The sequence below is a fragment of the Myxocyprinus asiaticus genome, chromosome 39 (assembly GCF_019703515.2).
Source record: "Myxocyprinus asiaticus isolate MX2 ecotype Aquarium Trade chromosome 39, UBuf_Myxa_2, whole genome shotgun sequence".
Taxonomy (NCBI): Eukaryota; Metazoa; Chordata; class Actinopteri; order Cypriniformes; family Catostomidae; genus Myxocyprinus; species Myxocyprinus asiaticus.
The window spans coordinates 6546695-6572730 of NC_059382.1; the positions used below are offsets into that span (position 1 = coordinate 6546695).

The following is a 26036-nucleotide window of genomic DNA, read 5'->3' on the forward strand; positions in this document are numbered from 1 at the left end:
TTTGCAGGGAAAAAAAGTTAAATGTGGGTAGAGAGAGAGAGAGACAGAAAAAGTGAGGTGACGTTCTGTATATTCTAAACTTCTCCTGAGGCATAATGGGGCAAAATGATAAGTGTACAAGAACAGTGATTAGCGAAAAATCACTTCTCCGCCCAATTTAACAAGCATGAAATTATTCACCACCTTCCCTTCCATTGCCTGAAAACATTTACCTGGAAAAGTAAATGGGACTTAACTCAAACCATGCCTGTTCCCGTTACCCACTCCCTACGAACGAAATGATGAAACACCGCAAACCTATTAAAATCGTAGCACCTGAGAGGAATATCATATGAGATGAGCAAAGTTATCGTGCTTAGAAATGAATAGCACAAAGTCTTGCAGAAACAGAGTGAATAAAGCCAAAGAATGAAAGGTTGCTAGGAAATAACAGTCACAATGTACAATTATGTTGGAATACAAATGCAAAATACGAAAAATACGAAGTGTCTACATAAACATCTAATTTAAGATTAAAACTGAAATTATAGCAAGAGAAGAACAAAAATGAAGAAACATTTAAGATAAAAAAATATGTTTGTGAGGGATTGTTTTGGCATATTGCTAACAAGCCAAAAATAAGATTTCATCTGAAACAAGCCAAGTCATAATAATAGCAGACATGTCATTGTACTTAGGTCAATAATAATCATAATCATAATCATAATCATAATCATGCAATGCAATGCAAAGCAGACACAAAACATACAAAGTGTAAAAATGCGCAAATATCACTCAAACATTCTTGCTTACACAATGATATATGTGAATAGCACATAAAGACACAAGTAACGAGAGTAAATAGAGAGAATGGAAACTGTTGCCTTCATTATATTTGCTGCACGTACGATTAGGTACGGCTGCAAATGCAAATTAGACACAAAAGAGACTAGATAAAAATTTAATTTAAGATTTAAATTGAAGTGATCAGAATTGAAATTATAAATTGAATGCGAAAAATAACATTGCATATTTATGAGGGAATGTTTTGCCACGTTGTCAGTCTAAATAATGACTGACTCTTGTAAAATAAAAATAAAGAACAATAACATGTAAATGAGGTCAATAAGACACATTATTGCAAAACAAACTTACAAATGTTACAAAAGCACATCTGTACACGTCTGTACGGACGTGAAGTAACTCCCTACAGCAGCCACCAGGTGGCAGCATTTCACAACATCTCAATTTTCTTCAAATGAAAATCAAACCACTCAACACTCTGAATTCATTCACCAGCTCATAGTGGAGTCTCACAGAGTGATTTTAATTTCCTCTTCCTGTTTCCTTCATTTACATTATGTTGGTCTCTCTCTCTCTCTCTCTCTCTCTCTCTCTCTCTGTCTCTCTCTCTATTGTCTCGTTCGTACCTTATACTCCTGCACCACGCCGTTCTGCTCCTCCTCTGGGGGCGAATGCCAGGTTACCAGGATAGCTGTGCCGTTGTCTCCACTTCCCGTTACAGTGACCTCCCTGGGAGCTGCACTGGGTGCTGCAATAAGAGACACGCCCAGAAAAACATGTTACACACACCTTACAATATGCATGTTTGTATATATGTGTGCATGTGTGGATTATATCAAATGTCAAGCAAACCTTACATTATGAACGTATATGTGCGCATATATAAATGTTACACAGGTCAATGATGTCTTTTTATTGTATTTTATGTCTAGATTGATGAAACTATTTAAAAATACATTAACAAAAATGCAATTCACACAAAACAATTACTTGAATAATGATGTTTTCAATTTATGAGTTCAAAGTTATTTTTTATATTTTTCTCTGGGGCTTAAAGTAAAAAAAAATAAATAAATAAATAAATAAAAATTGTGTAACCATCCGAAGTAATAAATAAATTAATTAATTAATAAAAATAATAAATTATAAGTACAATTCACTAAAAGCTGAAATTCTTGTTAAAAAAAAAAAAAAAAAAAAAAAAAAAAAAAAGTATACATGTATTGGACTAATCTTTTATTATTATTATTATTATTTATTTAAAAAATGAGTTTAAAAGAGAAGCTGATCTCCAAGCTCACTGATCTTGGCATCAGCCCCTGCCTCTGCAACTGGACCCTGGACTTTCTCACTAACAGATCACAGTCTGTTAGGATAGCAACCACAACTCCTCCACCCTCACTCTGAACACTGGTACACCACAGGGCTGTGTGCTAAGTCCAATCCTCTACTCCCTCTTCACCCACGACTGCATATCTGAGCATGGCTCCAACACCATAATCAAGTTTGCAGATGACACCACGGTGGTAGGCCTGATCAGCGGCGACGATAAGATGGCATACAGGGAAGAGGTACAGCACCCGGCAGTGTGGTGTGTCAACAATAATCTCACACTCAACACCCAGAAGACCAAGGAGCTGATTGTAGACCACCGGCGGACTAGGAAGGGCCACACATACACTCCCATCTACACTGATGGGGACGAAGTGGAGCGTGTGACTAGCTTCAAGTTCCTGGGTGTCCATATCTCTGAGGATCTTTCCTGGACCTACAACACCTCCAATCTGATCAAAAAGGTGCAACAGCGCCTTTACTTCCTTAGGAAGTTAAGAAAAGCTCACCTGTCCCCCCACATCCTGCTGAACTTTTACCGCCGCACTATTGAAAGTATCCTAACAAACTGCATCACAGTGTGGTATGACAACTGCACTGTCTCAGACCAGAAGGCCCTCCAGCGGGTGGTGAAAACTGCCCAATACATCACTGGTGTTCAGCTACCCTCTGTCAAAGACATTCACCACAAACGCTGCCTAAGGAGGGTGAGAAGCATAATCAAACACACCTCTCACCCCAACCATGATCTGTTTACTCCTCTCCCATCTGGGAGACGCTATAGGAGTCTTCGCTGTCGCACCAGCAGACTCAGGAACAGTTTCTTTCCCTCAGCTGTCAACCTACTGAACTCTAAACTCAGGCACTGAACACTAAATCCCACTCGGACTACATTTTTTTTTTTTTTTTTTTTTTACACATTCCCTTGCACAGTTCTTTGCACATCATTTCTTCCTCTTGATGCCGCTTGCACTGTTATGGTCACCGGCCATATATACTGTATATATTTATATATATTATACCTCATTCTGTACAATGCACCTTCAGTGTTTATACTTCTTCATTTGCACCTTGTACTGTATTCATAGACATTCTGCATTGAGCTATTCTCTGCTTCTCTACCTCATAACTTTGCACTCCATAAAAATCTTTATTGTATATACTCATATATATATATATACATATTGCTATTTGCACTTCTGATTAGATAATAACTGCATTTCATTGGCTCTGTACCTGTACTCTGCACAATGACAATAAAGTTGAATCTAATCTAATAAACAAAATGAAACAATTTTGCTTTTAAAATATGAATTATTGGTCAAAAAACTTTTATCGACCATCTCAAAGTCATGTGGTATAACAAACATGCAAATAGCCATTATGTTGTCATGTGATTAAAAAAAAGCAAAAAAAAACAACACCAAAAAACCCCAAAGAGGACCACTTTAGACCCTCTTGACTGTGCCTAATATTGTTAAAAATTTATTAAAAGACATATTTTGTTCAGGTCATATGGTGTAACCCTAAACAAACTTCTTGAAATGTGTGACTCAAAAATTCATTATATTTGTAAATTTTTTTTTTTTTTATAATTTTCCCCCCTTGAAAATATGTCTGAAAACTTTTGTGAAATTAATGGAAAAGAAAGAAAAAAAAAAAATACTGAAACTGTTTTAATACCTTTTACTTAATGGTTACACTACATGTAACAAACACAGTTAAATAATAGTTTTTTGATTGTTTTTTTGTAGAAAATGCTGTTTTGTTTTTTTCCCCAATTTTTTTAAACCGATATAGACATATTACATTTCTACAAAACTGACACACGTTTCAAACTAGATTTTTTCAGATTTCTCATTTTTATCATCTTGAACAACCTTATGTGTTACCGACCCACACACATAGTGTACATGTATCTGTACATAATGTGTATGCATGCACATATGTGTATGTGCACATTTACAAAATGTTATACACCTAACATTATGCATACAGTATGTGGGTATAGTACATGGACATATGTGTATATGCACAGGTTAAACATACCTTACAATATGCACATATGTGCACACAAATAAATATATTAATACACCATTCATTATTTACTTATATAAGTGTGCACATATAATGTAAATTATATGTGTGTGCATTTGCGTATTAGCATGTGTGTGTTCTCAGCAACACATGTAAGCACTGATTTTAATAGTATAACACTCAGCAGTGTCAGTGCACTTAAATAATGAGCGATGACTGCCAAGCTGCATGATCCAGCCGTCTAAGTGCCAGCTGCCAGCAGAACCAATCTGATACTTTAGCTCAGAATCCTGTCACTGTACTTCACTTCAAATAACAATTATCCACTTAATTCAAAAATGAACGTTAAAACAAAGCCCTGGAGTGCAACATTTGTTTTGTGTTTTCTGTCTCCGACATTCTGCATTTTGATTCGTCTTTCAAACACAAAACCTCGCACACCCTCATGCGGGCACACACACACACACACACACACATATAAGGCCAGGAATTCTGGGAGCAAACCAAATCCATGCCGTTTTCCAGAGGCACAGACAGCCACTCCCTCAGAACAATTAGCACAGTGGTAGTTTGAGCTTTCGATTTTGGCTTCTTGTTGGCTGCTTGGCTTTCGTGGAGCTTTTTAAAAGCCTGCTTTTTCCGCCCTTGTGGGCCGCAGACCACACGTTAACATAAATATGAACAACTGAATGCAAGAGAACTACGAAGAGGTGTCTTTTGTCAGATCAAATAAACATACCCAGTAATATTGCATACACAACCAGTTAAACGTTTGGACAAACATGTGGGCACATTGTATAATGACAATGAAGACAGTAAAACTACAAAATTACACAAAAATGTCAAAAAGTCACAAAAAAAAAAAAAATTAAACAAATGAAAGCTCTCCTTACCTTCTTCGAGGGTCTTGCCCACTTTGATATCGCTGTCGGTTCCTTGGAACTCGTTGAAGAAAGGTCGTACTTTGAACTCATAGGTCACGCCCTTCCTGAGCTGCGTGACGACTGCGCTGTGCTCCCCTGGGATTCGAACCTCAAGCACGGCCCATTCCACATGCTGCTGAGCACCCTCCAGGGATGGCCGGGACATCACCTTATAACCCTGAATGTACTGCGACTGCTGCTCCACCTGAGGGCAAACAGCATTTTTAATTTTTGGGTGAACTATCCCTTTAAATATGCATACAAGTGTGAAAGGCCCAAAATGTTACAGAGAAACAAGCCGGGATTCTTTGTCTTTTTGTCGTGCAAGTATTTGTAAGAAACGTAGCAGCACTCACTGTCCACTGTACTCTGACAGAAGATGAGGAGAGGATTGTGGGATTGTGGAGGTGAATGACAACATCCCCCAGTTCCCGCTGGATCTGCCCATGGTCCACACCCTGACTCGTTGGTGGGATGTCTACTTATCAATCACACACACACACATACACACACACACACACACACACACACACACACACACATACACACATACACACATACACATACACAAATACCACATGGAAAATATGCATTAGACATTCCTATAAACACATCAGACATGACTTGGCCAAAGGACTATTATATTGCCCAGAGGTTGTTCTTTCATAGCTCAGAAGACTTAATGGGGTATCACCTTAATTTTAGAAGTTTCTCCTAAAATTCCTTAGGATAAATAAAAATAGACACATATGACTCGATCAACCTAGTCTCATAAAATGAACAATACTATAACTACATTTTTGCAAACTGACTTTTACGTGCCGAATTCTAGGTTCACTTGCAATTTCCTGCCAAAATTAACACTAAAGGCACTACACCAACTGTGCATTACTACAACGGCTGATTATGACTTTATAAACACGTATTTGTTCACTCTATTACTTGTACACTGCTATGTTATGATATCGAAACACTTTTACTATAATGCATCATTTGTAAAATGATACATTTCAAAGCTTTTATAAAACACTCACCAACATTTACACACTTATTCCAATGTGATTAGCTTCTGCGGTGTTGGACTTTGGTCTTGGAAGTCCGCGGTTCGAGACTAGCCAAGCACGCAAACTGACACATAAGACAAGAGTGTCATAGAAGCGACACAACATAACGTGGTCGCTTCAGAAAATGTGCTTTTCATTTCTCATTTTGTTTTTGTACACTATTGGTTAGGTTTAGGCGTTGTTAAGGGTCTATTTTGTTTACCTCTCATTTGATGTTAGATCACTATTGGTTTGGTTTAGGTTAAAGTTTAAGGTTAGGGAGGTACATTTTACTCATTAAAACCATCTAATATTCACTTTAAAAACTTTAAGAACCCATTTTGCCCCCCAAATTGGACGTTTCACTAAGAAACTGCAAAAGTGTAATAAGGCACGTCATTTCGTTTTGCAAAATGTTGCCAGGGTCACTTAATATCTATAAGATCAGGCTGGAGTCAATAGTTGGCATACATTAAAGCCCAAAGTATATTTCGCTCAATCACGTACAGGACACGTGACGCAAATCTCATCATCAGCAGAGTGCTCAAGCACTGAACATGCGCAGCCCGGTTTTTCTAACCGTGCATCTTTGAACGTGCAGAATGCACCTGGAATTATTTGCACTAATTAGTGGGTCCACAAGGTGGCAACACTCACATTTGACAAAGGAAAAACAACAACAGTGGATGTGCACATTAAGAGATCGTGTATGAGTAGGTCAGGAGATATCTGCATTTGTATAACTCGAGTCTGAAGGACTATAAAGACATCTTTATGGGTCTAAACTCCTGTAGAGAAATTGTCCCATGTCTCAATGCAGTCGTAGCGCGCGTGTGCAAAACGTCCGTGTAAGTGTGCACAGTGATATGGAGAATACTTTGACAGGCTCGAGTTCGTCTGTACGCAAACGCTGAGCATTTGCATCAAAATCAAAGTCTACTTTGGGCTTAAGAGAGAATAGCTATAAAATTAATATGGATTGCATATAAGAATTTGATAAGAAATGCTTTGAGTTCATATTGAAATTAAATTGACTTTTGATTGCAGACTTTGGTATCTTGGCGAATCTGAGGATAGTTTGAGACATTGTTGAGATTTCTTCTGAAACTGCAGCGTAGAGGGTTCATAAACGGCAATACATTTCAGAGCATGCGATTTCTAGGGTTTGAGTTCAAAATGGGGGTACATGTTAACAGGCTTTAAGCAAAAGTCTTCATTTGCTCTTCATTTTAATCTCAGTGTTGTCTAGGAGAAACAACTGAGATATTAAAAAGATCTTTCCTATAGGACGGACTCAAATACGATCAGGTTCATACCGTAAAAAAGAGGAATAAACGAATTCAGTTGCAGTTGTGTCATTCTAACGAGAGGAACAGATAATCCGCATGACAGGATACACTGGTTTGAGGTCAAAGGTGAACTGACCTTGTGTCTTGACAGCGTCACTGATGGGGCTTGGGTCACTCAGGCCGTACGCATTAGCCGCTCTCACCATGAACAGGTAGATGGCACTGGGCTTGAGCCCCTTCAGAACAAAACTCTCCGTCTTTATGTGATCTGCAAGCGTCTGCCAGCTGCTACCCGCCACATGGCTGCCATCCACACCATACACATCAAACTTAAGAATTTATGCTGCACATTACTGTGGTGCAAACTTTACAAAATATCATCATTACAAGCATTATTTTAAACAATCAGGTTACCGCAAAATACAGCTTGTCAAATGTATTTAAACACATTTAGTAAAATATTGGTTCTTAAATGGTGGGTTACAACCCACACATCAGTCACAAGTATGTTCTGATAAAGTTGCAGACAGCAGGAGAAAAAAGTTATGGTAAATGTAATTAATAAAATGTAACAGGTCATTTAATTGTGTATAGATAGGATAGCAAAATAAATATGTTTTTCAACTTTTAAAAGGGAGGAGAAAATGCTTTTTGTTTGTTGACATCAGAGGCTGTGCATCCATTCAAACTTTGCCGTTTTTTTGTTTTTTTGTGCCAATTCATTGGTCACTGGTAATATGACTAATACTAATACTAACACAATATCATGCCAGGTGTTTGTTCCAATTTTGCTTTCGCTTATACATTAACAAGATTGTCAGTATTCCTTAAAAATCATGAAAATAATCTTGCATATTACTGGGCATGTGGACTTTATGCTAATATGTGAATTTCATGTATGAGTTGAAGGATTTTTAGATTTTTAATAAATTTTTTGTTACTTTTGTATGCTAAACAGTTTTGGTACCATACTGTGTTGCCACTTGATGTCCAGTGTACACTGGCGGCCATAAGTTTAGAATAATGTACAGATTTTGCTCTTATGGAAAGAAATTGGTACATTTATTCACCAAAGTGGCATTCAACTGATCACAATGTATAGTCAGGACATTAATAACGTGAAAAATTAACTTAAACTACTTCAAAGAGTTCCTTCACATGCAGCAACGACAGCTTTGCAGATCCTTGGCATTCTAGCTGTCAGTTTGTCCAGATACTCAGGTGACATTTCACCCCACACTTCCTGTAGCACTTGCCATAGATGTGGCTGTCTTGTCGGGCACTTCTCACGCACCTGGCAGTCTAGCTGATCCTACAAAAGCTCAATGGGGTTAAGATCCATAACACTCTTTTCCAATTATCTGTTGTCCAATGTCTGTGTTTCTTTGCCCACTCTAACCTTTTCTTTTTGTTTTTCTGTTTCAAAAGTAGCCTTTTCTTTGCAATTCTTCCCATAAGGCCTGCACCCCTGAGTCTTCTCTTTACTGTTGTACATGAAACTGGTGTTAAGCGGGTAGAATTCAATGAAGCTGTCAGCTGAGGAAATGTGAGGCATCTATTTCTCAAACTAGACATGCCGGTCTATTGCATACTGTGGCAACTCAAAAACAAACACAAAGACAATGTTAAGCTTCATTTAATGAACCAAATAGCTTTCAACTGTGTTTGATATAATGGCAAGTGATTTTCTAGTACCAAATTAGCAGTTTAGCATGAATACTCAAGGATAAGGTGTTGAGTGATGGCTGCTGGAAATGGGGCCTGTCTAGATTTGATCAAAAATAACTTTTTTCAAATATATGATGGTGCTGTTTTTTACATCAGTAATGTCCTGACTATACTTTGTGATCAGTTGAATGCCACTTTGGTGAATTAAAGTACCAGTTTCCTTCCGAAACAGCAAAATCTGTACATTATTCCAAACTTCTGGCCACCAGTGTATAATCCTGAAGAAAAACCAGTTAAGTACCACTGTTGATAAAACTCAATAAACCAAACCGATGAGTTGTAGATCATCTATACTAGGAAAAAAAAAAAAAAAAACATGTCAGTATGTATGAATGTTTGTGTGATTTCACCTGAAGGCCTCTATAATATAAGAGGTGGGAGTGGCCCCAGCATTGAGGTTGGGCTTCCAGGACAGAGACACAGAAGTACGACTGACATCCGTGACCTCTGGTTTGGAAGGGGCACTGGGGATTAGGTTTGGATCTGTGGGTCTGCCGGGCTGGACCGGAGCACCAAACTCTGCAACAAAGCCATAAAATCACAATCTTTCTGGTTCATTCGAACTTGAACCTATTTTTGGAGTGCAAAAATAATTTTCGAAAACAGTATTTTACTATCAGTCCTGACAAGATGTCATAAGATATTAAGACTTATATGATCTAAAATATACTTTGAAATAGGTTTATTTTTCTTAACCTATTTGGAAATATTTTTCCCTTGTATTGAGCATAAGGATGTTTGGATATATTTACTGGAAAAAACAAAAAAATAATAATACAATTTTATTATTTATTTATTTATGCAGTGTATTCAGAAACTTTGCACGGCCAGCTTAAATTTGCATTAAGGAGCAACAAAATCCAATTACAGCCAGACGAAGGTTTAATTTCGAACTCAATTTGAAACATAATTTCCTGTCGCCTATTCTTCCACACCTCCTGTCTACTGTCTTTTATCTTAGTGTCTCTCAGTTGTACCTTGCACCTCCAGGTAAGCCTTCCATGACGCCTCTCCACTGGGGGTGGATGCGGTGCAAGTGTAGATCCCAGTGTCTCCCAGCTGAAAGAAAGGAAAAAAATCTCTATAAATGCAAATTCACACATATACGCATTTATTAAAAACGATTCTCTTGCATTCAAACAAAACTTTGAAGCTCTGCTGTCATTGAACACACATACATACACACACTGCATGTACAACACAGAAATGTATATTTGTTGTTTGCTTTTTCATCTGATAGTTGTAATTTTAAGAGCGTTAGCTCATTTTCGTTCTTTCAGATGTTAGAACAACATTGAACGGGAAAGGAACAACAATCGCCTGCCAGAGAATTCTTCCCAATGCAAATGTATAGTTGCAGCTTGAGCATATGATAATATGCAAATACGAAGAAAAAAAGCAAGCAAAAAGAGCACTTCAGCCGATCTGTCACTCAGTTTACATACGCAGGAATGAAAGTCTTCATTAATAGACGGTCTGTCTTCAGCTACTGCCGTGTGTGTGTGTTCGTTTAATGTTCATTAATGTAGATCGCCCGAAGTGCAACAGATAGAGCTGCATCTCCCTGTTCCACTTTATCTCTCCACTATTTTATTAAGAAAAACCTGAGATGTCCTCAAGTGAGATGTCTACGTTAATTAAAGTCATTTTCTGACAGCCCATGCGGCAGGGACCTTTGACCCCTGTGCAGAGGGACCCTGCGTTCATGTTTGTGTGCTGTGAGAGGAAACACTCCCCCTCCCTTCCTCCACGCTCTCTTGCAGGGTGTGTGTAACTCCGCACGGTTGACGGGGGGTGACAGCAGGATTGTGTGTTCACACATCAAAAGCTGCATGCTGACTGACAGCTCTCTGAACACTGAGTGTCTGGCGGTGTGTGTGAAATGATGTTTATGGTGCAGTTACGGATAAAAGGGTAGCCTGTACGACAGTGTGCTATACACAAATACACACAGATCACAAAGGTAATATAATTATTCTACAATCATTGCGGATGTTAAACAATTAATTGAATTTATTAAAATGCAAATAAACGCTCTGTTCAGTAACCCAGAGAGCAGCCTATGTAGGCATCATAGGAGCTCTCCTGAGGCAAAGGCTGTTCCAAAAAGGTAAACAGAATAATTAGGAAAGCATAATTAGGTTTGGAACGTGGTAGTAAACTATAGTGTGGTTAACTTCTATAGCAGCGAATGAGAGGCTACAGCAAATATTTTTGCGTTCCCATTTGCTGCATTAGCACAAGAAAAAAGCACTTTTATATTTCCACGACTTTCAAAGAGAGGGAAAAAAAGAGAGAGGTGGATAATGGCAGTCAGATGAGATAAAATGGTAAATTCATTCTCTCAGCAGCTGTATTAGAAACCCCACAGCAGCAGTGTTGACTAATTAACGCATATAAAATATACGTTTGCTCCCTAAAAATTCCCACAATGCACCGTAAAAACCAGGGAGCATCGTTGCTCACTATGTTCCCTTGCTGGAAATGGGGCCAGGTCTTCTGAAGTCGTTCAAGTCTTTAGAAGATGAGCACAAGTGTAACTATATGATGTCAAAGCTTTATTTTCTCTTTAAAAGAGAATGATCTTTCATCCATAATGTTCACGAAAGTGAAACAATCTTTTAAATATCAAACTTGTTAGAAAAAAAATAAAAAACAACCATTCAGTATATTTATTTCATTATCTTTCCTGATAACACTGTACATTTTAACATCTACACTGAAAACACTTGACAGTGTCATTTATACAGCGATGTTACTGATTAATACCAGCTGTGTTTAAAAGTGCGACCTCATAATTGTGTCGCAGGTAAATGAGTGATAAGTATCCCAATGCTCGGTGGATCAGTGCCCGAATTCATGTTCCCGATACACTTTCACAACATAGGGAGCTGATTGAGACACCCCCTTAGTTTTCTATTATACTAATGTCAAATGCCTATATAGAGCATTCCAAATTGGTCACTTAGTAGTTGTCCACAGCAAACGTGGTTTTATTTATTTATTTATTTATTTTTTCTCCCCTTTTCTCCCCAATTTGGCATGCCCAATTCCCAATGTGCTCTAGGTCCTCGTGGTGGCATAGTGACTTGCCACAATTCGAGTGGCGGAGGACGAATCTCAGTTGCCTCCGCGTCTGAGACAGTCAATCCGTGCATCTTATCACGTGGCTTGTTTAGCGCGTTACCGCGGAGACGTAGCACGTGTGGAGGCTTCATGTTATTCTCTGCAGCATCCATGCACAACTCACCACGTGCCCCACCGGGAGCAAGAACCACATTATAGCGACCACGAGGAGGTTAACCCAACGTGACTCTACGCACCCTAGCAACCAGGCCAATTGGTTGCTTAGGAAGCCTGACTGGAGTCACTCAACACGCCCTGGATTCGAACTTGCGAATCCAGGTGTGGTAGTCAGCGCCTTTACTTGCTGAGCTACCCAGGCCCCCGCAAACGCTGCTTTTAGCGTTTTTCGCAAGAATGCTTGAGGTTTTATTGGCCCCTTATGAGGATCCATTTCAGTTGGGATGCTGCTGTATAAGGCAGTAGACAGCAATGCAGTTCACTAAGTTTTTACAGAGACAAAATGTCACACATTTTTATATACATTTTATAGTTAATATTTTGTATTCAGATACACAAATGTGAGCGACCCTTGCGAAAGCTATTTATTTGCAACAAACTTGCAACCAGTATATGGTAAATTTGTGGCAACTTTTTCCAAACATGCACAGAAAGAGTTCAAAATGCATTATTTTTTTGAAAGGGTAGCTGTCTGATTTTTTTATTCTCTCTGTAAAAAACCTGCTGTACTTTCTTAAATATTCGAATTGAAAAAGCTGAAGGCCCGAAAACAGATAAAACCGCTGCTGTCTGCCAACTTCAGCCCAAACAAATGTATCCAGCACAAAGACAGAGCTAACCGCATCCGACAAACCACTCGCCTTTCAAAAACCTCTATAAATTAAATATTAATAAAAGCTGCGAAGGCGCAGGGTTTGAGATCAGCAGCACATAACCGCTTACGATTCCCTGTAAAAAGTTGTTCTGCATGACGTGTTTGGAATGGAAAATACTATAAAAATCTGTTTCTAAGGAAAACCGTACTTTACGAGAACAAGTCTGCAGAAAACCACCATCAACCCTGGTGCACCAAGCAAACGTATGTTCAAACCTCCATAAATGAGGGTTTTTAATACGTAATGAGTTGAGTTACAAAGCTATAAATCCACTAAAGGAAAACTTTCCCATGATCCAAAAGTCATGCCCTCTGTAAGCTTAGCTTTGTGATATTTATGTCAGGCTTTGATGAAGTTGTCACAGAGGAGGTTTTGACCTCTCTGGGCCACTGTACCTTAGCGTAACGGATCTGCAGAGATCCCGTGTCGAGTTGTTTGAGCCGAGAGTCGTGGGTGGACACGAGAACTCCATCTTTCCTCCACAGGATGGTGGGAGTCGGGGTGCCGGTGGCTTGGCATCCCAGGACTACTGTTCCGTCTACGGCTACGGTCTGGTTGGTGGGACCCTGGCGGACAATTGGCGGAGGTCTGTCTGAGATAACTGAGAGAGAGAGAGAGAGGGAGAGAGAGACAGACAATATAAATAATTGCTGCAAGCTGCAATTATCAGTGTCCAAGCAGTTTGAGAAAGTGGAGAAAATGAGCAAAATTGCCAAATTTGAAAGAACAGGTCTGTCAGGGGAAAAGTAATTTAATTACTAATACTGTACCCATATTACTTTGTATGTATGGCAGACAAGGATTAGAGAAAAATAAAACTTATATCTCCAATTTGATTTCCGTCCCCCTACAGCACCATCAGTAAGGCCGTAGTACCCCTTCATTAACACAAAACCAAAGATGTAAAAAGACTAAATATCATTTAACATTATCATTAATTTTGATTTATATTAATCAATCAATATTGGTATGATTTATTGTCATCTTTTTGCAATAACCATTAAGGTTGGGTATTGCTAAAGATTTCCAGATTCAATTCCGATTCAATTCTTATTAATTTTGGTATATTTCCGTTATATTGTCCATGTTGCCTACAAATGAAAGGAAGTTTCTTATAGCTAATGCTGATAATTATACAGGGGGCCTTTTAACTTGGTACATTAAAAGATATTATTTTTACAAATTGTATTTTATCGTTAGTTTTTCATAATTTTGGTCACATTTTAGCTTTTTAAAAATATACAAATTACATGTATTCCAAAATATTAAATATTATGTCTTTAAATTGCAAATATTATATTGAATACATATGTTTTATTACATGTTTACATGCATAATTTTTACTATTTACAAGTACTTACACTGAAATGTAGAACAAGAGCTAACATGGTACTGTCTCTTTAAGATTACCAGCAGTTCAGCCAATAAGCGCATATTAACAAAAGAGAATGCACGCATTTTGTTTTTTTTAGTGCATCCGTGCTGTGTGTGATTACAATTAATGTTTATTTTTTGTTGTTTTTTATCAACAGAAAGGATATTAAAAGTCCTAGTCCTTACTACTGTATTTAAATTTTAAGCCATACATTTTGTTAGGTTCAACATAGTCTTGCGTAGCCAGACCTTTGACTACAACAAGTTAGGTTAGTACACAGAGTGTGGGTGTGCCGTCTGAGGCTGAGACTAGGTTCAACGTAGCAAAATCCAATTCCATTTCCAAATAATTTGTCCTTGGCCCAAATTAACTTATCAACCTTTTTCTTCTGAACGATTTGACAAATCAAAATTAATTTGATAACTTTTTGTTTTCAAAATCTCTAGATGATACATGCAAAAATTCAAGCAAATCCGACTAACGATCTAGGAGTTGGAAAAAGTAAGTTTTTTGGAAAATTTAAAATGCCAGATGGAAAAGAAATCAAAGATTTACATTTTGTTTGGCTAATCCTTGTAAGTCTGCCTACACCATACCTACGAAGTAACTAGAGTACTTTGTGATGAAGTTACTTTGCCCCTGATAGATCTGTTCTTTCAAACTTGGCGATTTTGGTCCCCCCCCCCCCCAAAAAAAAGAGATAGAAAAGTATCACATGAATCAGAGGAAAAAGGAAACGAAAAATTATTCTAGCCCGTATACAGTTGCGAAGATATACATGAAAATGCAGTGCATATTATAGCGGCACCTAGGGTCGATGGAGGGGGTTGGGACCATACAGATAGAAAGACAGAGATGGATAGAGGGACACAGACAGAGAGAGAGAGAGAGAGAGAGAGAGACAGAAAAATAGTGAGAGAGCATGCAACATCTCAAGCCGACTAATATCATTATAATAACTATAATAAAAATAACCTTACCCCAAACCAAAATTCAAAATAGAATAGTCACACCGAAGCAAAAGCTCGGAGGGTCAGAGGTAAAGAGAATGAAGAACAGAAATAAAACTAAATGTAACCAAGTGAAAAAAAAATGTGAGAGTGGAATTTCTGGCAGCAAATGAGCTGAATACATGTTTTCAGAACAAGAGAGAGACGGAATCCAATTTTTTCAACTGGAAGCAATTTTCTAATCAGTCAACAGCATGAATGAAGCCAAAGTACAGATGAGCAATTAATACCAACACCACTATACTCCTCTCCCTCACTCTAACCATTCCCTCTCAATCCCCTCTATCATCACCACAATAAAAATCGGGCTGAAATGCCCCTTGTCTATTAAAATCATCCCCCACTGCGGCCTCTTCTCTCTGAAAGCAGGCCCAGGCCTTTTGATTGTAGTAAACGATGCATGTTTACTTCCACATGATTGTGTTCGGCACCGTTAGAAGCCATTTATACGGCTTCAATTTGCGTAAGCGCTACTACTGCACATTTTCAAAGCCCTACAACACTTTTTGTGAGGACCATCGAAAGGATAAATTATTTATCAGATGACACTTGTGTGCTCGTACACGCAGAGTTGTGGCCTTGTGTGGATGCTGTTGTAATTAGTGAATCATCATAGCGTGACCTGCAATTACAATCCCGTGCCCGCAGTAAGAGGGAAGGCCAGAGGGCAGATTGTCGTTAAAATAACTGTTATTACTTTGCACATCTCATTCTCTTTGTCTCATTCTGCCTGTTTTAGAAATGTGCACAGGTCATTACTAGCTCCCGATGGAATCTGCACACTTTTCTGGCCTTTTCTACACTAGTTTTGTGGAAAGCTTGTTTTCTTATAAAATGTCATTATTTGCGTTACATATAGTAAGCTTCATTTAGAACCTAAATTCAATGTCCAGCAATGAATATTGTTTGCTTTTGTGTTTGATGGGCATTTTTGCCTTTACAGACCATGCAACGTGTTGGTAACGTGGCCTGTTGTTTTGATAAAAATACAAAATCATAACAAATGATTGTGCTCCCATACCTTTTCTGAATTTGCATGTCTGCTTAACAGTTAAGCAGACATGCAAGTTAAGAAAAGTTGAGTATATACACTATATTGCCAAAAGTATTCGCTCACCCATCCAAATAATTGAATTCAGGTGTTCCAATCACTTCCATGACCACAGGTGTATAAAATGAAGCACCTAGGCATGCAGACTGCTTCTACAAACATTTGTGAAAGAATGGGCCGCTCTCAGGAGCTCAGTGAATTCCAGCGTGGTACTGTGATAGGATGCCACCTGTGCAACAAGTCCAGTCGTGAAATTTCCTCGCTACTAAATATTCCACAGTCAACTGTCAGTGGTATTATAACAAAGTGGAAGCGATTGGGAATGACAGCAACTCAGCCACGAAGTGATAGGCCACGTAAAATGACAGAGCGGGGTCAGCGGATGCTGAGGCGCATAGTGCGCAGAGGTCGCCAACTTTCTGCAGAGTCAATCGCTACAGACCTCCAAAGTTCATGTGGCCTTCAGATTAGCTCAAGAACAGTGCGTAGAGAGCTTCATGGAATGGGTTTCCATGGCCGAGTGGCCATACATCACCAAGTACAATGCAAAGGGTCGGATGCAGTGGTGTAAAGCACGCCGCCACTGGACTCTAGAGCAGTGGAGACGCGTTCTCTGGAGTGACGAATCACGCTTCTCCATCTGGCAATCTGATGGACGAGTCTGGGTTTGGTGGTTGCCAGGAGAACGGTACTTGTCTGACTGCATTGTGCCAACTGTGAAGTTTGGTGGAGGGGGATTATGGTGTGGGGTTGTTTTTCAGGAGCTGGGCTTGGCCCCTTAGTTCCAGTGAAAGGAACTCTGTATGCTTCAGCATACCAAGAGATTTTGGACAATTCCATGCTCCCAACTTTGTGGGAACAGTTTGGGGATGGCCTCTTCCTGTTCCAACATGACTGCACACCAGTGCACAAAGCAAGGTCCATAAAGACATGGATGAGCGAGTTTGGTGTGGAAGAACTTGACTGGCCTGCACAGAGTCCTGACCTCAACCCGATAGAGCACCTTTGGGATGAATTAGAGCGAAGACTGCGAGCCAGGCCTTCTCGTCCAACATCAGTGTCTGACCTCACAAATGCGCTTCTGGAAGAATGGTCAAAAATTCCCATAAACACACTTCTAAACCTTGTGGAAAGCCTTCCCAGAAGAGTTGAAGCTGTTATAGCTGCAAAGGGTGGGCCGACGTCATATTAATCCCTATGGATTAAGAATGGGGTTGTCACTTAAATTCATATGCGTCTAAAGGCAGATGAGCGAATACTTTTGGCAATATAGTGTATTAGAGTTGCACTATGTAACCTTTGGCCCTCTAGCAGTTGAAGCATAGATCTGCAAGTTTCTTGCGGAGGAACATTGTTTTGGTAATTACGTAAGCTGGGATTTGGCTCTGCTCTTCTGCGCGGATGAATCTGATGGTTTGAGGAGTACCGGTTTAATCATGGTTACAGGTAGGGTTGCACGATTTACTGGTACTAACGAAGTATCGCGATACCAAGAAAATTAAATCGTTTTTTATTTTTTATTTTTTTTGGGGGGGGGGGCTTTCCCCTTTTTCTCCCAATTTGGAATGCCCAATTCCCAATGCGCTCTAAGTCCTTGTGGTCGCATAGTGATTCGCCTCAGTCCGGGTGGCGGAGGACGAATCCCAGTTGCCTCCGCGTCTGAGACAGTCAACCCGCGCATCTTATCACGTGGCTTGTTGAGCGCGTTGCCACGGAGACATAGCGCGTGTGGAGGCTTCACGCCATCCACCGCGGCAACCACGCTCAATTCACCACGCACCACACTGAGAACAAATCACATTATAGCGACCACGAGGAGGTTACCCTATGTGACTCTACCCTCCCTAGCAACCGGGCCAATTTGGTTGCTTAGGAGACCTGGCTGGAGTCACTCAGCACACCCTGGGATTCGAACTAGCGAACTTGCAAACTCCAGGGGTGGTAGCCAGCGTATTTTACCACTGAGCTACCCAGGCCCCCAAAAATTAAATCGTTAAGATATCATCTTGTTGCTGACTTCGGTACCATATAACAGTATACTGCCATTAGCAAAGTGATATAAAATGTGACAGTTTTGCGGTGAAATCAATGACATTTTTTTTTTATTTGATTAAAGCTGCATGTATCAATTTGGTTAAATACCATTTGATCATAACATTTAAATAAAACATTTAACATGGAATCCAGAAAAAAATTAAAGGAAAACGCATAATTTGTATCTGTGAGACTTTATGCAGCTCTTTTAATCAAGTAATTTTCTGTGTAATTTCATCAAAAATCTGAAGCTTTTTATATGTTGATTATAGTATCGATTTAGTATCGATACCGAGGTACCAGGGCTGGTATCATACCGAAGCAAAAATTTTGGTATCAGAACAACCCTAGTTATAGATGATCAGCTTATCAGAGCGAATGCCACTAATAATAACAAATCTCCCCTAAAAAAAAAAAAAAAAGAAATAAGAGAAATAACAAAAGGAAGAAAAAGACGGATATCCGAAAAATATGTCTTATGAGTAAGTAAGTAGCATATCTTCCACTTTGATTTTTATTAATTGAGAACAATTGTATAACTGTTTAAAAATAAATAACGTTACAAATGTTAGACAATGCTGACATTAGACAACAATTGCTAGTCATATCAAATAAAGTAAAACGGTGGAAACTATTATCCTCCTGAGACCCCCGTGTGACTGTTGTGTGCATTTTTCATTTCCCTTCTTGTTTTTTAAATAGTAGCACCTAACAAACAAGCAAAAAGTTTTACTAAAAATGTATGTCCACGTATGTGGACAGCGGGACTGAGTTGTGAAATTTTAAGTAATACCAAGCTATAGAATGTCAGTTTTTTAAATTAATTTTTTTATCAAATTGTTTATTTGAGTGTTGATTACTCATGTTTTTGAGATGTTATAGACGTAAAAGCTGAATAAATAATTCTGATTAAAAGTAATGGCCAGCATCATCCAATCACTGCCAGCCATGTTAAAATAAAATTTTGCATAATAACATTCTGAATTTATTTACTGAGTATCACTGTCCCATGTCTGCCAAACATGTTGAGTGGTCCAAATATCATCTTCAGCCTGAAACTGAACTTTTGGTCAGATTTTATGAGTGAATGACTACTTAACCTCCAGTGTGCTGTCTGTCTGCACTGGTCTCAGATCAGTTTGAAATGCACCTTATTTCCATCCTAACTCCATTTAAAGCCTCTGAATGCAACATTTTTCAGCTTTTGCATGAAAACATTTATTCTGAATGTGAAAATGCACAGTAAATATATAGGAATGCATTTACTAATGTTAATGAATAGAACCATATTGTACAGTGATAAAATAAAATATGACAAACTTTATATAAAAATGAAGTGAAATGACCCACATATTTGCTACTGTGAAAAGCTTTTAAATTAACAAACAAGTTTTTGGAACGTCTGTCAGAAAATCGCTCCACAACACTCATCCGAGTACTTCATGTTTATCAGCGCGCCAAAGCACGATAAATGAACTAAATGTTTATATAGCATATCAAATGGAACTAGAGACGCTACTCTTTAACAGGTTTCAGTAAAACATTTGAAGAGGTTTCTTACAAGAGGCATTTTTCTTGGCGCTGCGCCCACAGAAGCACTGAAATCGACACCATGGTGTTTGGTCACGTGACTCCGTGCATCAGAAGTTTATCCCTTAAATGACTCCTTAGAGTGTCCTGAACAGTATGCAATGGGTTTATATGAATTTAAATGATGCGTTACGTAAAGCGAATCCAAAATAGCGAGTCCTCACATGAGGCCACGGGTTCGCACAAGGTTATAACTTATAACCATTGTAGTTCCTCGAAAATGAAATCAAGCACTGCAGAACAACAGTGCCCCTTTAGAGTGGCTAACGCTAACTAACGAACTACCACGCAAAGCTAGCTAACTGGCTAACGACTGGTCCAATAAAATATCTTACCTGTTGAGCAAGAAAAACTCCATCTCTGTGTCGGTTTTAAATCCCTTCTGATTTCGGAGTTGTTACCACCTCTGAAAAAGCCAAGCCTATGTTGATTTGTGTGTTATTATGGGCTCTGACACTTTACCTTTTGCTTGCAGAATAATCTCGGTTCCAAGTAGCTGGACGTTATTTTCTTTATTTTATGGACATGACGCAAACACGCATGGATGACTGACGGAAGAAATAAATAATTATTATAGGCTTACCATAGTGAATCAGGGTAAGGCAAAAACATGGTTTGGAAGACGGATTGTTGGTGTACCTGCTCATTAATTAAATTTTGTTCATTTCTAAGATAAGAGTTTGTAGAGTTAAGCCTTAACGACACTCAATGTATTTGCTTACAGGTTGTTTTGCAAGATAGAAATATTTGCATTTTGTACAATTCACAACACTGACAGAATAGAAAAGTGTCAAAATTCAATACCGATACCGTGAAACGTCATAATTCTCAACACCAATTTCAATATTACAGCAAAACTTATGCTAATATACAATATATATTCCTTTAATGAGTAGGGTCTAAATTCCTCTGCAGTGCCCCCTGGAGTGAGTTATTTTTGCACGTGACACTGCACAGCCAGTAGAGGGGGACAAAGTGAAGACGAGTATTTTTTTTATTATTTTATTTTAATTTTTGATTTCTTGCCATAAAAAAACGTATATAATATAGTAAACATGTGAACAAATGGGTTACGTCTGCTGTACTGTTTTGTTTTATTTACTTCATTTTTATAGCTGAAAAAACAAATAAACAAATAATATCAGCAGTCTGGTTTGCATATGCACTGTTTGACATCTCAGACATTGTGTGTGTGTGTGTGTGTGTGTGTGTGTGTGAGTGTGTGTGTGTGTGTGTGTGTGTTAAGCACTACTGTAAACAGACTTGGCTGCGTGCATGGATAATCGTTCTCGATCAGCATCTGTGAGTATATGAGTTTTAAACTGTTATCATAATGCTTATGTGATAGTTTGGATGTCTCTTTCAGAAAACAAACGTATTATATACCTGAAAAGGCTGTTTGAGCTGCTATTTGTGTGAATGAACCGCATTTGCACCTAAGCAGACACAGCTGCGTGCATGGGATGATCGCTTTTAGATATGATGGCTGTGCATATACAAGCTGTGAACTGTTATCGTGGTACTTTGGTGACAATTTGGCTGTTTGTTACATAAAATAAACATTATGTGCTTGAAAAGACTCTTTGAGTAGCTGTTTGTTTGACAAATGACAACTGCTACTAATGTAAACAAATGGCAGCACGCTTCAGAGGAAGATCACGTTTGATGTACTGACTGTGCGTATAAGAGCTGTAAACTTTGTAAGCTGTTTAAAGTTGGATGCATGTATATAAAATAAACTTATTCTGTGGTTTAAAAGACTGTATGAGTAACTGTTTGAGCGAATATAAATAACAGACGCTTGACCAGTGCAGCCTGTGTAGGCACGAAAGCCGATTTGAATCTGGCAGCTTGTAACGTAACTGGCTGTTGCAGAAACACATATGTGTGACGCTACTCTGCAGGGCCCAGTTATTAACCATCACATATGTGTGACGGTATGTATGAAAGAGTTAATGTAATGTTTAATATAACAGTAATTCAAAATAAATAAATAAATAAATAAAACAATGGCATGTAGGTAAACATTGCACTCTCTCAATTAAGTAAACTTTGCAAAGTAATTATTAAAGTCAACTCTTAGTAATAATAGTTTTTTTTTTTTTTTTTTTGTCTAACAGCTATATTATGGATTCAGGTAAACATTTAGATTCTGACTCTGTCTCACCATCTGTAACCTCCAGCAGGACTTTTGTGATTACACTTCCAGCGATGTTCAGAGCCTGACAGCTGTAGTAGCCTCCATCTGAACGCTCGACCGCCGTGATGGTCAGATCACCCGTCTGAGAAACGGAGAAACGACTGGATGGAGGTGGCGGCTGGGAGGAGAACAGCAGGTTCTGGAGGAATGAGATGAAGAATGAAATATACACATTTATTACATAGCTCTCCGGAATACTTGATTCTATATTTGTCAATCATAGCATATTTTAGTATAATGACAGCTAACGTTATAACTGACCGTATAATTGTCCCAGGCAACAAATTCCTTGCATAGTTATGCCAGTTTAATGCCTCTTTTATCACTCTGGGGGCTCTTTTTCTCACACAATAAAAACAATGCACATTATGTACAAGTAGGTTGGTAGGTAAGTAAGTACGTAAGTTTGTTTATTAATTTGTTAGTTAGTTGTACAATAAGAGAAAAAAGTACAATTGAGGCTGTTCACATCGAACATGTTTTTTGCATCAGTTTGCTCTGTTTTTCTATTGTTTTCCTATGTAAACATATGCTAAATCTTGCTGCTTCATCAGCATCTCGTGCAGGAGCGCTGTGTTTTTTTAGGCGACATATCTATATTTAAACGTTAAAAAGAACTTCAACTGTTAAATATGCATCTCGGGGCACCTGTATTCTGTTTTATTTGTTGCGCTGCATTTTGCTTCTTTAGCACAACGATGAGTTCAGTCTAAACAGTCCCTTAGTTGGTTGTTATCACTGTGTAGTTATAAAAATTGCTAAGCATGCTTTGCATCAAGTTTCTTATCAAACAATATGTAGTAAAACCTGAATTAATTAAAAATAAATAAATAAAGCTTTGATAGACAGAAAATTGGCCCCTGAAATTCTGCAAAGCAGACTGTGTGATAAATAATATTGCTTTGTGATCAAACCAACACTAAGTAAAGTGTGTTACAGAGCTGCAGTGTATTTTAGGGCCTGCGAGAGGTGTGTGTGTGTGTGTGTGTGTTTGTCTGGCTGACTTTAATGGGGCAGAGTGCCATGCATATTACAAGAATGTTCAGGAAACACATCTTTCTTACCTGACTGCCTTCTTTCTGCCAAAAGATGGCAGGCTGAGGACTTCCTGTTGCTTCACACTGAAAAGTCACAGTGCGTCCCATCCCGGCCACCTCATTCCTGGGTCTGACCACAAACACTGGAGGAACTGCAGGACAATGAGTTAAACAAACATCAATTACTGCTGGCTCTGTGACAATACAGTCATAACAATCACTTTTATACTGACTGAACCTTCCACAAATCTTTTTAAAGGAATGTACTGTCTTCAAAAAAAGTTAAAAGGGGAGCTACATTCTAAGCAGATTAACTCTGGTTGTGTATTATCATCGCAAATCCTATGGGTGGATTTTCTCCATGTATACAGTCCTCCCGTGTATAGTGTGAAAGCTACCAGGCTTACCGGCTTTACACGGTCATGACAGAAGTTGACAAATTGGTTATAACTTTGCACACAAGCTAGTCTCATGTGTATCGTATTTAAAGCTGATGTATGTAACGTTAACATACTTTATCATTTCCGAGCTTAATATGCAGAGACAACTATTAGTATGCCATTCATGGGTTAATTTTCTCAAAAACTGTAAGCACTGTCTTTCTGTGGCAATTTAAAAATGTCTCCGTATGTTTAGAGCGATTAGCTACTCAACCAATGGCGTGAGTTGGGAGTGGGACTATCTCTTTGTTTGACCAATGGCAGATGGGGGCTGTATTCAGAAAGCTGTTTTGAAAACAAAGTTTATTTTTGCAATTCCGTTTGGTGGCACAAGTATCACAGAAATTATATACTTCAGCTTTAAAGCTTTATGCTATAATTTTGAAAGCATTTTTCAGTGTATTTTTCGGTGCATTGCCTTGCCCCATAGACTTCAATTGTGTGAGCATTACTGTAAACAAGAAGGAAGGCTGACAGCTCAGGCCTTCATCATTACATTAACAGAAGGTGATAAAACCAAAAGCCATAGTCGTCTTTAATGGCAGGGAGGGAGATGTGCAGGTATTGCAGAATATAAAAACAGATGTACACTGAATAAAAAACAGCATGACCCTTGCGTTTGCTTCATTTGCATGTGCAAGGACACAAAGCAATAAAATTTACATGGAGATGGGGGATACATTTGGGACATCTGTCCCATACTGACACTGAAATGGCACCGACGTTATGTGGGATGCCGATTTTCATGTATCTTAATGACAAACTCCATCACAGAGCGGACGCACAGATATCACAAGGGCCCTTGTTGTTTGACACAACGCATCTATAAAGGCTCTGAGCCTTTTTAGCTTGTGATAAGGATGAATATGTTGATATAATGTGACAGAAAGTGTGGCCATTATACGATGGGGAGTGCCACATCCTCCACTAGAGTGTCAGTATAACAATAAACCAATCTTAAACATGTAAAATCATATACTGATGTAATGTGTTCAGAGACATAAAGTAGTGATCGAATTGAAGGGGCGAGGTGCAAGTCGGTGGGGATGATTTTATATATATATATATATATATATATATATATATATATATATATATATATAGAACAGTTGATATGCTACATTGAATCAAATTTTTACATTTACATTTTTTTTTTATCCTTATTCCACTTTTAAGGGGGGACCCATCTGCTTAAATAGGGAATTCAATGCAAGTGAGGCACAAAGCAATAAAAGGAAGCAATTTGTGATGTTACCTTGTACGCTCAAGAGCAAGCATTAGTTTTACCCAGGCCAGCTGTGCTGTCACTGTTGCCGGTGACAGCGCAGACAAGCGTGCTGATTGGTGGGAGGATGGAAGGTGGATGAATGGTGGTTCTGACAACTTCCTGTTGCTGTCAATGCAGCAAAAATGGTGACGGGTGACATTTGCAACTTACCAGACACAACTGAAAGAGGAAAAACAAACGAAGAATGCTAAAACACAGATGTGACAGACAAGCAAATAAACCAGACAAAACATGAGGCAAAAATGACAGGATATGCACATTCAACAAAATCAGTGCAGTGATGTATATGGAAATAAAAACATTTAAAAACAAACATAAGGTGTGGCATGCACACACACACACGTTGTAAATACCATGTGGGTTGGAATATATGGTGTTAACACTTAAAATATACAAAGAAACAATTATGTCACAGTCTTAAATTGTGGAACTGAGCAAGATGCATGAATGGAGGTTTTATTCCTTTAGTCTGGCCAACAATTTTATGAGGTGAACGAAGGAACCTGGGGTCTGGCCGGTTTAAGAGAAACAAACATATTCTCAAACATTTAAGAAACACTTTACAGCAGCATTTTATGAGTAAAAATGAGTAATAAGTGAAAGTCTCAAATAAAATTAAATCATGATCATGTTCGAAATGTTTACTTTCTCAGTAGACGTTTCTTTTTGAACGATTTATCTGTTCACATTACTGATGGAAAAAATCATGTCCCACATTTTTTCTCATTGGATGTCCTGATAATGCATCATACTGACTTAAAATACAACACCACTTGATTTTACCCATTGGCATTTGATTGAATGGAAACACATTCAGGCTAAGATATTCCTTAACCTCATGGACTTAAAGGAACAGTTAACCCAAAATGAAAATGTGGTCATAATTTACTCACTCATGTCGTTTGGCACTAAAAACA

General features: G+C 38.5%; 1 protein-coding gene across 2 annotated transcripts in view; it reads right to left on the minus strand.

The window, feature by feature from the left end:
* Window positions 1–26036, minus strand: part of LOC127429840 (roundabout homolog 1-like) — a 353547-nt gene that overhangs the window by 42544 nt on the left and 284967 nt on the right. For both annotated transcript variants that reach the window (XM_051679115.1, XM_051679116.1), the window contains 9 exons: window positions 23419–23543; window positions 22322–22493; window positions 13490–13695; window positions 10113–10194; window positions 9486–9654; window positions 7544–7710; window positions 5432–5553; window positions 5046–5280; window positions 1410–1531 (listed from right to left, as the gene is read on the minus strand). In XM_051679115.1, coding sequence (XP_051535075.1) covers window positions 1410–1531; window positions 5046–5280; window positions 5432–5553; window positions 7544–7710; window positions 9486–9654; window positions 10113–10194; window positions 13490–13695; window positions 22322–22493; window positions 23419–23543 — 1400 coding nt within the window. The remainder of the gene's footprint in view (window positions 1–1409; window positions 1532–5045; window positions 5281–5431; window positions 5554–7543; window positions 7711–9485; window positions 9655–10112; window positions 10195–13489; window positions 13696–22321; window positions 22494–23418; window positions 23544–26036) is intronic.